Source organism: Talaromyces atroroseus (assembly GCF_001907595.1).
Source record: "Talaromyces atroroseus strain IBT 11181 chromosome Unknown scaffold_6, whole genome shotgun sequence".
NCBI lineage: Eukaryota > Fungi > Ascomycota > Eurotiomycetes > Eurotiales > Trichocomaceae > Talaromyces > Talaromyces atroroseus.
Window position 1 is genome coordinate 731,421 of NW_017971438.1, and position 13,608 is coordinate 745,028.

Below are 13,608 nucleotides of genomic sequence, written 5' to 3' on the forward strand. Positions count from 1 at the left end.
AGCTAGCTTCCAAATGGGGAAATATTTGCGGGTTTTTTTTTTTTTTTTTTTTTCCCTATTTCTCCCCCTGGCCTGGAGAAGTCGGGCTGCTTACTGGGCCGGTAAGATATTCCGCAGGGACCTTGGGAACCCGCGGAGAGTTGGCTCTCTGAACGGCCGCTCGTTGGTGAGCCCGTAATAGGTCACGCTGCCGTTCCTTTTCACGACTAGAGGCGGTGCCACCTGTAAGACGCCGCATTCCACTGCGAATCATGGATTCAAAAGAAGACGTGCCCTCTGATCCCTTCCGTAGAGATGATGATGTACTGCGGGATGGTGGCTGTAGCGCCACGCGTTCGTCAAGATCTGAGAAGCTCTCCTCAATTTCAACCTCACTATCCGACAGTAAGGTCGACTCCATTGAAGGACGAGGTGTCATGCTAGCAGTAGAAAGACTAGGTGTATGATGATTGGTCAGGTGGTTGGAGGGTGAGGTCACGGAGCGACTATGCATCGCTGGCCGCAACGCATTTCCACCAGTGCCTAGAGCAAGCGGAGGCGATGTCACAGGAAGCACACCCTCGAGTCGTGTCGGTGGCCGTGATGTTTCAGCGAGGCCATTGTGGAACGAAGATGACGAAGGGGTCCTTGCAAGAGACTTGCGAAGAATAGGCGCCGTTTGTTGGTCATAAAGACTAGCCGAGGTGTCGGCGAAGCTACCCGGATAGCCACGCATCTCTGACATTGTGTTAAAAGAGGAATTCTGGAAGCCAAAGTCGTTCTCATCGAAGAAGTCATCCAAGCTATCCAACCGCTGAACGATCTCACCCAGGTTTCCATCTGTTTGCGTGTCAAACGACTTCATAGTATCTGCTCGCATTGAGGGGAAGTAGGATTCATTGTATTCTTCAGTGCTGAATTCTACTTCTGGCGTCGAGACTCGGTGTGCCTCCATGCGATCGGCCTCTGCGCATGTGTAAAATACCGCGTGGACATTGTGACGTGTGCTAGCCGACTGTGCCGCTGGTATTGGGATTGACCATCCAGTAGGTTCTGGAATGCCATAGAGGCTCTGGATGCGTTCGTATTGCTTCCGAATAGCTCGTGAAGACGATGATGACGCCATACTCATTCGCAAATGATGCTTTTCCATAGGATTTCCTGAGACCGTCATGATATGATCCATGACGTCGAGCGCCTGTGGACAGAGCTCCGTCTGAAGCAATCGCAGAAGAGGTGATATCAAATCTGGCCCATAGCTGGTGATCTCGGGTCGCCGCATATCCATTTCTGGGATCAACACGCACAACATGTTCAAAGTCTTGACTCGGAACCATTGCGTCGCGTTTGTCAACAGGCCCATCACGAATACCAGACTCTGTACTTCTTGCTCTGGAAAACAATACGAAGAGACTTCTGACATCATATGCTGCAAGAAATCTTGCTCCTTTTTCCACTGCACGTTTGCAAATCCAACTAAACAGGCAGCCAGTCGCTCAAAGCCGTGTCTTTCGGCCACTTGACCCAGTAAATTAGCCCGATCCAGAATTATTGGGTCCTTTGTATTTGCATCGAATTGGTGAAGAAAGCTGGGTATGTTGGCTAGAGTCGCAAAAAGTAATCGACCCCTACCTCCAATAAGATCATTGTCCGGCAGGGGTGTCATTCGGTGCAGCAAACTCAGTGTGTCGTGAAAAGATTCTGAAGACTTCAAGCCCTTATACACCAGCTCTTGGATACCAGTGAAACACCCCTCCCACTGAGGAGGCTGCGCGTCATTCAAAGTAGCCACGACACTGGGGTCACCCATATCAATCTTATCCAAAAGCTTCTCAAGCATACCGATACTTTCCATGAATTCAGCCTCATGTATAGTGTTCAAACAAGCACACGTAGTCCAAAAAAGCTGTGGGTATTGCAAAAGATCCGGCGATGAAAGGGACTTAATTATGACTTTTAAGGTTGTGAGTATTTCCAAAGAGAATGTTTGGTAGTCGGTTTCTTCATCGGCTATTGTATTAGAGAGCCGAGCAAGCATGTCTGCCAGCATCCTTGGCTCCAACGATGTCGAGATGCATCGGAACACTTGGAAAGAACGGCAAGCCAAATGCCGCACAGGACATGATGTGGCCCAATTCAAGGCTTCTTTGGACCAGAGATCGTTAACATCCTCGAAAACGAGATTGAAAAACTGCACCACCTGTCGCGTCACAAGATTCATTGCCGTTGGGACTTTGGTACCGTCGTCTTCTTCTTTGTCAGTATTGTCCTCATATTCCCAGATCACTGACGCTTCACTCTTGCGAATTGACTCGACAAAGTCCTCAATAGCGTGTCGCACTTCCGGTGAGACCTTATCCTGGACTTTTGAGGCGACTAGCTCATGAATGAGGTGAACAAGCATTTCCCGTGCTTGCTCCTGTACCGTAAAGGTATAATGATCCCACAAGATCAAAACCACGTGTAATAGCTTGATGACGTCTTGTAGTGCCAATGTAACAGGGCCTATTATTAAATCCACAAGAAAAATCATAGAAAGCTGACCCATGGACAGACCAGCCTAAAATTATTGTCGTTAGCAACCGTCACTCTTCCCAAATGTGGCATTACCACTTTACCTGCTTATTGCCGATTGGTAGAACGTCATCTATATTGGCTACGTAGGGCAATCCTCGGTTGTCTGGTGGTGGCGGGACATCATCTTTGCGTTCTTGTATCATGTACTTTGGTGACACGTGCAATAGGAAGAATTCGATCACTTTGGAACCAGCAGGAGTAGACGACAGGAATACCACAATCTGCTTGGCATACTCAACAAAATTCTGTTCCTTCCGTTCCAAACAGAGGCTAATAATAAAATCAAGAATGACTTGCACGTTTCCTCCATGGGGGCCTGTGGCCAGTGCTTGCCAAAGAGCTTGCACCTCATTGGGTAGCAGCTTGCACCGGAGGATAGTGATCTCGAGTAAATTCATGAGGAGCATATATGACCGCGGAGTAGGTTGCTGATTTGGATCGACTTGCAACTCCATTGTTTGAACCCAAGGCAAGATCGCCATAACAACATTCCGCTGCTCGTCAGGCGACATGGTTTTAGCAAAATGTTTGGAGAGGTCAGAAAATACGAAGAATCCAAGGTCCGGATATTGTGATGCGAGTCTTTTGGAGATTTCGAACTGAGCAAGCTTATGGACAGCTGTTGTCTTGTCAGAAAGGCTGATGTCGAAGTCCTGAAGTCTGGAATTCTTCTGCTGTCGTTCCTCCAAAATACGAAGAAGCTTCGCTGCTTTCATGCGGATGTCTCTTTTTTCGTTTCCTAGCATGTATAAAACGATAGCCACTATTCTCCAGAATGCCAATGGGTAATCAGTCTCCTCTATTAGAACCTGGTTCACGACATCAAAGTAGCTTTCAAGCGCCTTGTCCCGAATGCGCCTTTCCCGGTCGATTCCGTAGCACATATCTACCATGCGTTCGAGTAAATATGGGTACTCCTTGTTGTGCACAATAAGGTTTCTCAATGCTCGCCGACCAGTGGTGTGCAATTTGTCACTGGGGGTTTCAAAAATACTGCCAATCCAAACCAGCATTCGGCTCACATCAAACTGAAGGATTGACCCGCCTTCTGTTGTCGTACTTACTGGGCCAGCACATAATGACGACATTGCGCTCAGCGCTGCAGATTGTAGGTTTCTCTTCTCGATTTCTATCATAGCTGCAGGGTTTCGTAGGTCTCCGAGTTCATGTTGTTGGGCCAAGACAAAGCGTCTCATACTATCTTCTCTTCGAGCAATATGTGCTTGACTCGGTGAGTATCCGCACCAACCCTCCATCAAGGTAAAGGCCGATTTACGCGACTCAAAGGGCATCCAGCGAGAGGGCTCTTTTGTACGATTGATGCCTTCGAAAAGCTCCTCCATAAGGCCACAGTAATGGTATCGCAGACGTTGGAATTCCCAGTCATTCTGCACTTCAGCATCGCTAAGAAAGATGCGTAACTCCTTTGCGTAATTTATCAGGTTATTGACAATCCAGTCATCATTGAAAATTTCTGATTCCCTGAGGAAGGTAGATGTAAGTTTATATACGTGGGTGACTTCAGTGCGCAGGCGATCTGTCTTTCGGCTGCGACGGGGACTGCTTGGAGTTCGGCTGTGAGTACCAATTCGTAATTTGGCCTCTTCAGTGCATGTTGTCACCGCATATTGCAAAGATTCAAGAAGAGTTCTGTATAAACTCTTGTTGATAGATCCCAATGCGAAGACAATGGCATCTCTTATCGAATCCAATGAAGCAGACAGTAATGGAATCACAAAGGCAAAGAGAGCTCGGGCGGAGCCGATTTTTTCCTGGGCGGACTGCATTCCTTTCGAAGTTCTACGAGCATTCTGAGCGTTGGCAAGCTGGCTCTGAGACTGAGCACCCACACTATTTAGTGTTGTGCAAGCCATTAAGAGGTAAAGTTTCCATTGTTCAATCATGATCTCCGCGGGTGACCTGGCTCGGCCGAGGGATCGCCCGTGGCCCGTGTCGTAAGGCGCGTACTGCTGGAGTCGCTGGCTTTCTGCTAGGGCGGTTATATTTCTGTGCATCTGTATGAGTCTGGCGCACACGATCCCTCGAGCAAGAGTGACTGCAACTGGACACGTCTCAAAGCTGACACGAACAATGTTTGGAAACACTTTTACCCAAAGACTTGAGTCGTAAGAAACATCGCTGCTGCATAATTCAATGAGAGTATTTTGCGGGCTACTCCTTCTTTTACCCTTTTGTAGACGACTCCTTTCGGCAACTGTCAGCTGCTCATCATTGAGATCCATGATCTCGTGGGAATCTGCTTCCAGAATTCGAATGACCCTAGTGTTCTCTTTTCCCAGGGCGCGATCGAATTCAGTGATTAATCGCAGAACTGAAATTGCAAAGCGACGCACCCTGCGAGATTGAGAACACAGAAAAAATATACCGTGTGCTTCGATTTCCTCGACATGCGCAAGCACGCTAGAAAGATCGAGCTGTAGCGCCCGAGTACCGGAACCGACATTATTTTCAGCTTGATCAGTTGCAATTTCCTTGGTCTTCTGCTGAATCTCTTCGATCCAAATTTTCAAGAGTTCAACGTATAAAGTCAATGTAGACTCGATATGGCCAGGTCCAAGCATGCCTTCATCCGACATGGTGGAATACCGAGCATCAAAATTAAAGATAAACCTGGCAAACCCAATGGTTACCTGTTGCGCATGCATCTGGCGTGCTATTGATTTCAAAGACTCCGCGGAAGATCTGGCTATGTTGGGCTGAACATGCGCAGTTCCTGTGCAGAGGAGGTTAATGAGAGAGTTGAAGGGTATATGGTCGGATAAGCATCTGGGAAGCGCCTGTACAGCTACATGAAGCAGATCGTAAAAACTTTGCCTTTGGTCAATAAGAGTTGCATGATCGTCGCGCCGAGTAAAACTGAATGCTTCCGATATGGGAGTCTTGGGTGTTGAGCTACCAAACTTTTCATCAAGAGCTGCCTGTCCACCAAATGTATTATCACAGAGAAGAGTGATCTTCCCAAGGACTTCACAAAACTGAATGTAGTAATCCTTCGCTACCTGATTAAGTTTGGAGACATTCACAGGTCGCGAGAGGGTCGATGTGTCCGCAGAGACTGCGCGAGGCTTGGCATCTGCTAGAAGCTGTGAGCGAGGTGGAAGTAGAAAATTGGGGATGTCGACAAAGTGCGTAGAAATTGGACCAGCTGGAAAAGGTGGGTATAATTGATCGCCGTTCTCTAGGTCAGACATAATGGCAAGGAATGACCGGATTCCTACCACCATCTTCTCGGGTTCCATTTGTTCGATTTTGAGTTCCTTGCCAGACAAGAAGAGGTCCGAATTTATTAGGGGAAAGATGATGTTGCGGAAACACAGGTCTGGGAGCTTAAAACCGGTCATCCGAATAAGTTGCTTCAAGGGGTCTGCCACGGAAGGCTCTGTTGTAAGATATGTTTTCTTCCCCGGAGGCAGCGCGACTTTAATGACCTCGTCAACCCTTCTAAGCGTGACATTAGGAGGGTCCGGGTAGCGGAATAAATACGTCCATAGCAACCGGCACAGTGCCTGGAGCGCCAATCCTCGAGTAGGCCGATCTCTGAGTCGCGGAGGTAAACTGAGTGCTAGAGATTGCCACTGGCTAGCAAACACATCCTTTGAAGAGACACAGAGCAAGATCGTCTGTATAGGAAACACGGTCATCCAGTGTCGAGGCTTGGCAATCATTTGCGAGAGGCGTGGAGTTATCACTTCCAAAAACTCCTTCCACCGCGGATGACCTACGTCACACGCAGGATTCGATGCAATCGAAATTAGAACTTTTTCGATAATGTAGCAATATGCCTGCTTGACCCGTTGTCCATGAGCGTTGACAAAAAGCCCAGCTAAGGATCTCATATACTCGCAGGATTTGCTCCACGCTTCTTCAGGATAGGTCTTGATGCTGAAATGCCGCATTCCCAAAATTAACAATTCTACTTTGGCGTCAAGCTCTTGAGACTGGCCGCGGAGACTGGCTTCTCTCTGGTATCGTTCAAGCTCGCTGATGAAGCGCTTTGCGACGCCGGTAAAGTTGATCTCACTCATTCTGCCTAAAAATTGACCGTAGATCCTCCAGTTTGCCATACGTAACGGAGAGGCCGCAACCTGTTCCGGATCCACTGCCTTCAATTGACCGAATACTATGTCTTCTAATCGCTCCGTCATGTCGGCCCCGATCGCTTCAACGCTGCTTTGGTTGAATATTTCGATCAGTACTCTGCAAACGAGATACACCGAAACGGTAGCCCGGCGCTCAAGAAGCTGAATGCCATCCTGTTTCTGTGCGAAAGAGGGTTGTGCGCTTTCCAAACTCAGATCTGATTCAGAGCTTCCCGCCTGGACAGGCTCTGTATTTCGACGAAGAAGTGTTGAATTTTCAGAGCTTTGCGGTTTCTGGGGTTCCAGAATCCATTAGTCTCTGGGCTGGGTAGCCAAAGCGCTGCGGTGTCATCATCTACTTACCTGAGGATTCTTGGCTGTCGTTGCCGCTTCACCTTTTGCTCTTCGCCACAGCATGATGGTATCAATCAATGGTTTCGGTTTCTGGCGAGCGATATGCCCCAAGGCAGAAATAAGCTGATCGAAAACGGGGTCTGCACCTTCGCCGCACACCTCTTCCACTGGCGCCTCAACCTCACCAACCTTGACGATGCTTTGATTAATCTTATTGTCTGCATGGGCAACGAACTAATGTTTCTTTTGTTAGCGATGATACGAATGGATCTAGGGTGTACCTACAGAATTGAAGAGGTGATGTAGAGCATACTCGCCGGCGGTCTTTGACTCCTGGTGATGCTTTGAATGCGCGCGGCCGTGGGAGTGTTCTCGCCTGAGTTTGCTATTTGATGGCACCTTGTTGTGGGTAGTATTGCTGCGCTTCGTCACTGTCTGGCCAAGACTTATAAGTTCATCGTCATCTTGGATCGTGCTGAGACCGCTAGTCTGTGTATGCACAGAGCCATTGCTTCCGTTATTTGCAAATTTCAAAAGCGAGTCCAGGTCGTCAGTCCGACTGGAAAACAGATTCTCTGGTGCTATAGATAAGCCGGCCATGCTACCTGAGCCTGCAGATGCAATGATTTCCGGGCTCAGAGGACTCGCCGAGGTTGAAGTATAACTTGGGCCGCGGGAATGCTGGATGCCATGGACAATGGATGTCTTCCGGTGATGTCCGTAGGATGACAAGGAAGGCTTGCGCTCAACAAGACCTTCTGGCCGGGCAACATTGGATTCCGGGCTCTTCGAATGAGACTGACCGCGGCTTCGCGACTGGGGTTGGAGCGTTGTAAGGCCTCGGCCAGAAGCATCGACGGGTCTCCCTCTTGACCCAGAGACAGAGGACTCCCTGCTGTGCAGAATAGCGAGCCCTGGAGAAGACGCATTTCTGGGGGCTAGTCGGTCTGGCGGGGGGGTAGGGTTATGGTGCGACGTAGGAGACTCGTCGGAGCCGAGGGGTATGGTTGTCTGAAGGGGCGCGGCTGTCCGACCGGATTGGGGTATTGCTGTGCACACAAATGTGATATTAGCTTCGGTGCAAAGATGAGACCAAGTGTCGGGATCGAGTGGAATGGACGGGGTTGGTTTGTTTGTTAGTGTGGTGTTGTAACAGTGCAGGGCACACGCGACAGAGTGGTACGCACGGTTGGGCTGCTGCATGTTCAAACTGCGATGAGCCTCTCACAAGCATTGAATCGGCGTCGGCATTGTAGATGAAAAAGGTCATCTCTGGCTAGCATGCATGGCAACAGGGCAACGATAGGCCATGGCATCTCAAGCTGGTGGTGAAGTGAATTGTGTGATGAGGTGAGGTAGTCGTCGAGCCAAAGCTGCTCTTAGCTTCGGGCGCGGACGGCAGGTGCGCTTCTGCTTACTCAATGAGTCAACCGCCCAAAGATTCGTCTCTTCTCTACCTCTCTCTCAGATCCCTCGCTGTGCTCGTACTACTGGACGCAATTCCGGTGGTATTTCCATGCTCATTTAATTTGCGACATACGAAACTGCGCGCAAGGCTGTGTATATATCTTCTCCAACTGCTCGGCCACGTGGGAAGATGCAAATACCCTGTACCTTACGGATCCATACCTGTACGCAGAACCCCCCTTCCAATGATTCGAATACAGATTCCCCGGGGAAAATATCTAGTGGATAGAAAACCAAAAGGACTACTTGCTTTGGACTTTGATATATACAATTTCACATAATCTAGGAAGACGTTTCAACTTCCGGACCCCCCTCTTCGTCTTCTTTCAGCTTTTCTACATCTCGAAGTATGCCGTCCTTGAGTTTTGCCAATTTGAGATACCAGCAGTTCTTCGTGTAGGAGGCAGAGTCAGACTGGGCAATGAGACTGTACAATGTCTTGACAAAGCTAAAAGCGTGAGTTAGGTCTTCTTTTGACCCGAGACAGGTGTACCGGAAATGCATGTTCACGGCCATGGAGTATAGGCAGTCAACCCGATCACTGTTCTCAACCGGTGTGATTTCAAAGGCGCCGTGGAATGCTTGAATGGCAGCATCAATATGCTGTTTTGTTCGCTTTCTTTTGGCATACTCTTCAAACAAGCTGGCTAGCACCATCAGTCTCTCAGAAGGCGAAGCATGGTGCAATTGTGAAAATTTGTCAACAACCACCCGGGCAGTCTCGATAGCCCGGTCGTCATCTTCATTATCACCGGCTGCCTTGCGGAATTCAGAATATCTGAATAGACTCGTTAAGCAAATTTTGTGGTCTTGCTTTAAATAATACTTCTCATCCTCAGTGGGAGGATACACGTTAGGGTCTAAGGCGTTCTCGATTGCATCAATTGCTCTTTTTATATCTTTGTCATCTTTTTCATAACAAAACCGGAGATTGAGGGCTACGGCAAGTATACCCAAAGCTCGACGTCGATTAGCGTGAGTTCGAGGGATCATTTTTATTGCTCTGTCTACATGCTCAATTGACAGGCTCGCCGCAGTATCAGAATTGTTTCTCCGGGCTTGCAGCAAGTAAACGTCGCTCAAGTTCAAAAGTCTCTGGGCCAGCCTTTCATCGTCTGGATCCGATCTGGCGATGACTTCCTTCTCTAAGTCAATAGCATAGGATAAATCCTCGTAAAAGTCAATGTCCAGACACCGTTTGACCAAACCTAGCGATAAGCAGCTCAGAGCCAGGTCAACGTCCTCAATCATACTGTCGATTATGGACGTCTCTTTGAAAACTCTCACCCCATTTGCAGAGGGCAAGCTAGAGCAGCAGAAAACAAACCAAGCTAGGTCAAAAGACATGGACGGATATTTTTTCTTGAGAGCGTCAATCATACCTGGCCACTTTTTATCCTCTTTCTTTCGAATGAGATTCGCGTGGAAGAACCAATTTGTGAAGCTGTACTCGCCAAATGCATATTCATCTTCCATGACCGATTCGAACCACTCAAAATGTTTATGTTGCATGGACTGCGAGGCATCAAACAATTGTCTCATAGAGCGTAGCGGGAAGTCCAACTCGCGGGGAATTGACATGTATTTTATGCAACTCTTCATCATAACTTCGTGGCAGGTAAGCTCAGAAAAGTCGCTGGCCAGCCATGTCGGTCTTTTGTCATCATTTCCACTGGAAAGAAGGTAGTCTCGGACCGTCTGGTGGATAAAGTAGATTCCATCATTGTATACAATTAGAAAGAATTGACATTTGTCCAGAATCCATGCTCTGAAGTCGTCGCTTGGGCTCGGGTCGTCGACATTCGCATTGCTATCGAGATAATCGCGGTCGTCGAAGCTGTCGTCCGCGTCGATTTCAAGAATTCCGAGGGCAGCGTTCATCTCTCTCAGTTCTAGCGGCCTTCGCGCCGCGAGGGTCAGCTGAAGCATAGTCTTCACGTAGGTTCGGTCTTCTTCTTGGGTGGTCTCCAGAAGAGTGCTGTAGGTATCGTATACACTAGAAGGCAATGATTTAAACTTTCTAATCCAGTGTCTGGCCACGCGTTCCTGCTTAAGACCTTTAAGATATCTGAAAACAAGTTCAACGAAAAGATAGGTGCGATTATTTTGCAGATATGACTCAAGCTGTTGACGCAACGTAGCCCTGGTCTCTTGGTCCCAGATCCTTTTGTCCTTGAAGAAGGCCGCCAATCGGTCATTTGCTACCTTGACGATATCATCGTAGAGTGAGCGGTTGTATTCGAGATCTAGCATGAACACAGGAGGAGAAGATACAACCGGTATTCCATGATACGTCTGCGGTGTAAACATGTCGAGGATAGGTTGGATGGGGCGCGCAGTAGCGAAAATCTTGACTGCTTGGTTTGAAAACCGTCGTAGTTTTTCCAAAAAATCCATTAGTTGGTTCTGATTTATTTCATCAACTGCATCAAAAATGACGATCACACTATCGGGCGCGGCGCTCTGCGTTGCTGCTATGAAAATCTCCCATAGCATATCAGTATTCAACCGCAAGGAATTCTTGTCAAGGGGGTTGACTATGTCTTGAACATCGTCGATGAGATCCTCTCGATTCTTGAATAAATCATACAAGATTTTGCAAAGGGCGAGGTTCACTCTATTTTGCTGGCCACTTTTATCCTTGAAGAAGAACGAACTGATAGTTGATGGACTGGATGATTTACCAGTTATGTGCTGTAACGCGTGTTCCAATGCTTTGCTGAAGACACTCTTTCCTGTCCCAGGGTTCCCCAAAAGAAGTAATAAGCGTGCTTCCCTAGCCCTCATCCAGCCTTGAAACTCAGGGCTGTCAATGATTCCTTGGTTGGTCCCTTGATGAGGCGTCGCCAAGCGGTTCAGATATTCCTGATACGCTTCATAATCAAGGTCAGATATTTCTGGATTAAACGCCTCTATCAATGCATTTCTCTTTTTTGACTGATCTTTCTCTTTAAGGAAATGCAATGTTGCAACCACATTCTCATTTGTCTCATCAGACTTGTCGAGAGTTTGCGTTCGGTAATACAGATCCACGACTTTATCTAGCTGCGCCTCGGCAGATTTTATGCCATCAAGCTTCTCCTTCCACTTGGCTAGTCCTAGACTGCTCTTCATAATGGCAGATTTGGAATGACAAGCGTGGAATGTCAGTACTTGGTACTCAATGATGAGCCGGTAGAGTTGAACGAGGTTGTTTCGAATAGTAAGCTTGAACTTCTGGGTTCCTTCCCGTGATTTCCACGGTTTCGACCGAAGATGTTCTATAAGCTCTATATTCTCAGGCAGTTTTCCTGTGATGTAGGCGATCCCCGCTCCATTATCGTCCACTGCCTTTGCAAAGTTGGACAGCTAACAGTACACTGTCAGTGACACAGAACCAATCGTCAGAAATTCTACTACTCACAGGAGCTATAACCAAGCAAATCCCTGCCCACGCTATCGAAGCGGGCTGATAAAGGTCTAGCAGTGTACCAATAGCTTCTTGAGTGGAATCAAACACAGATATTATCCCCGAGACTGCCTTGGCTCCTTTCGACTCGTTCCCACGTTGGCCCATCAGTTTTGCCATGAGGTCCTGTCGCCTGGTGGAGTCGAGGCTTGCGAGATCGCTAACCAAGGAGTTGCTGCTGTCATTCCCACCACCACCACCAGCATCAGACTGCTGGTACTTGGATCGTATTGCTGCTTCGAACTTTTCTACTTTGCTCCTCAAATCTCCACCTTCACTCTTGGCAACGTGGTCGTATGCTTCTTGCCAGATCTCTTGGAGTTCTGGAATGGGGTCTTTGTCAGTTTCTGTAGCGGCGGAGGGAAGTGCTTTATGGAGAAGTGACGCTAAGTTGGAGTCGGTAGCATCATGCTCCGGATCTATACGCGTGGCCGCTGACTGCTGCTTTGTCTTGTGTCGTGGAAACATTTCTGCCTGCGATACTACACCGTCCCTAGCTAGGTATGAATGAATAAAGTTGTGACGGCAGATTATGACCGCTATTCTGGATTCAGCCTGTAATCCACCACGGGCCTGAAATGTCACCTACTTAGGTGAAAAATGCCTTGGAAAATAAATCTCTTGTTTTTCTGGATCTTCCAATATAAAAGAAATAAGTTAGAAGTAGAGGAATATTGATGAGCGAACCGCTCAGAAAAGGCATAAAGGTGTAGAAAGATGAATATGTGAAGGATAAAGAACGTATCTAGAGGACGGTCTTGTAGCCTTAGGAAGTTAGGCTCTAACTGTATATAATAATAGGCCAATAGAATGCCTGTGAGGCTATATGTATAATGTATGTATATTATTTAATTTTCTGTTTTCCAAAAAATTAACTAGTTACTTATGTACCCATTGATTTCAAATTCTTCTTATTCTATTCTTTCTGCTACAAACCTCATTATAAATATCCTCCACTATCGATGTAACTCAACTGTTTTATGTACCTAGAGCTCATCTTAGATCAATGACGCTATCTTAATGCTATAAACTCAACTTGATAATGATTATGGGCCATTACTTATATAACGTATTTATCCTAGAACTTAACTAACTAGTACCTACTCTATTTCCTTTTGAATTATAGTTCACCTGCTTTTATCGTGAAGTATGCCCCTGACCTTCTGAACACTCTGTGTCCTCTTCTTACTTGCCAGGCTAATCCCTCGTCTCCCCTTTCACCTTTCTCGGGTCCATCCCTGTTAAATAGTTATCCAGCACTGTATCCAAGCTGCTTCCTTATATAGAAGAAGCTCAGCTCTGCACCAGCCATACTTCAAATAGCAATAAGGAGTCAAGGTACCTACATAGAGGTTCCTCATTCAACCCCTTACTCCGTCCGGCTGTTCACGCAAAGCTTATCAATGTGACAGGGAGAGCCAACGACAGCAAGGATGAGCTATACTGAGGCAAGGAGATGAGTACAAGCAACATTTATGCTGTTTTGAGCAGACTTGCCTAGTATATGTCTAGTCCTAGGGCTAGACCGTATATCCCAGCAACGGCTTGCCACTAAAAGCAGGCAGTAGACAGTGCCAGGGGCAGGAAGACATACAACGTTTGATCTTGTCCTTCTCCAGTTGATTGCTCATATTGAGTTAATTTTTTTTTTTCGGGTCTTGTCTTCTCGTCAACCACGGACTC

General features: G+C 47.4%; 2 protein-coding genes across 2 annotated transcripts, besides 1 other annotated feature; both read right to left on the bottom strand.

Annotated features, from left to right (window-relative positions):
- Positions 1 to 55: 55 nt before the first annotated feature.
- On the bottom strand, positions 56 to 8,213 carry UA08_05178 (hypothetical protein; the record flags this gene model as incomplete). The annotated part of the gene is made up of 4 exons (XM_020267471.1): positions 56 to 2,539; positions 2,598 to 6,950; positions 7,020 to 7,244; positions 7,296 to 8,213. 4 exons carry the CDS (start codon positions 8,211 to 8,213, stop codon positions 56 to 58), a joined length of 7,980 nt encoding a protein of 2,659 aa, XP_020119814.1.
- A 546-nt stretch (positions 8,214 to 8,759) lies between these two features.
- UA08_05179 (hypothetical protein) lies at positions 8,760 to 12,393 on the bottom strand (the record flags this gene model as incomplete). Its single annotated transcript, XM_020267472.1, has 2 exons — positions 8,760 to 11,825; positions 11,881 to 12,393. 2 exons carry the CDS (start codon positions 12,391 to 12,393, stop codon positions 8,760 to 8,762), a joined length of 3,579 nt encoding a protein of 1,192 aa, XP_020119694.1.
- Positions 12,394 to 12,444: 51 nt separating this feature from the next.
- Positions 12,445 to 12,494: a repeat region (Identified by RepeatMasker using a combination of RepBase library and repeat library created with RepeatScout).
- The last annotated feature ends 1,114 nt before the right edge of the window (positions 12,495 to 13,608 follow it).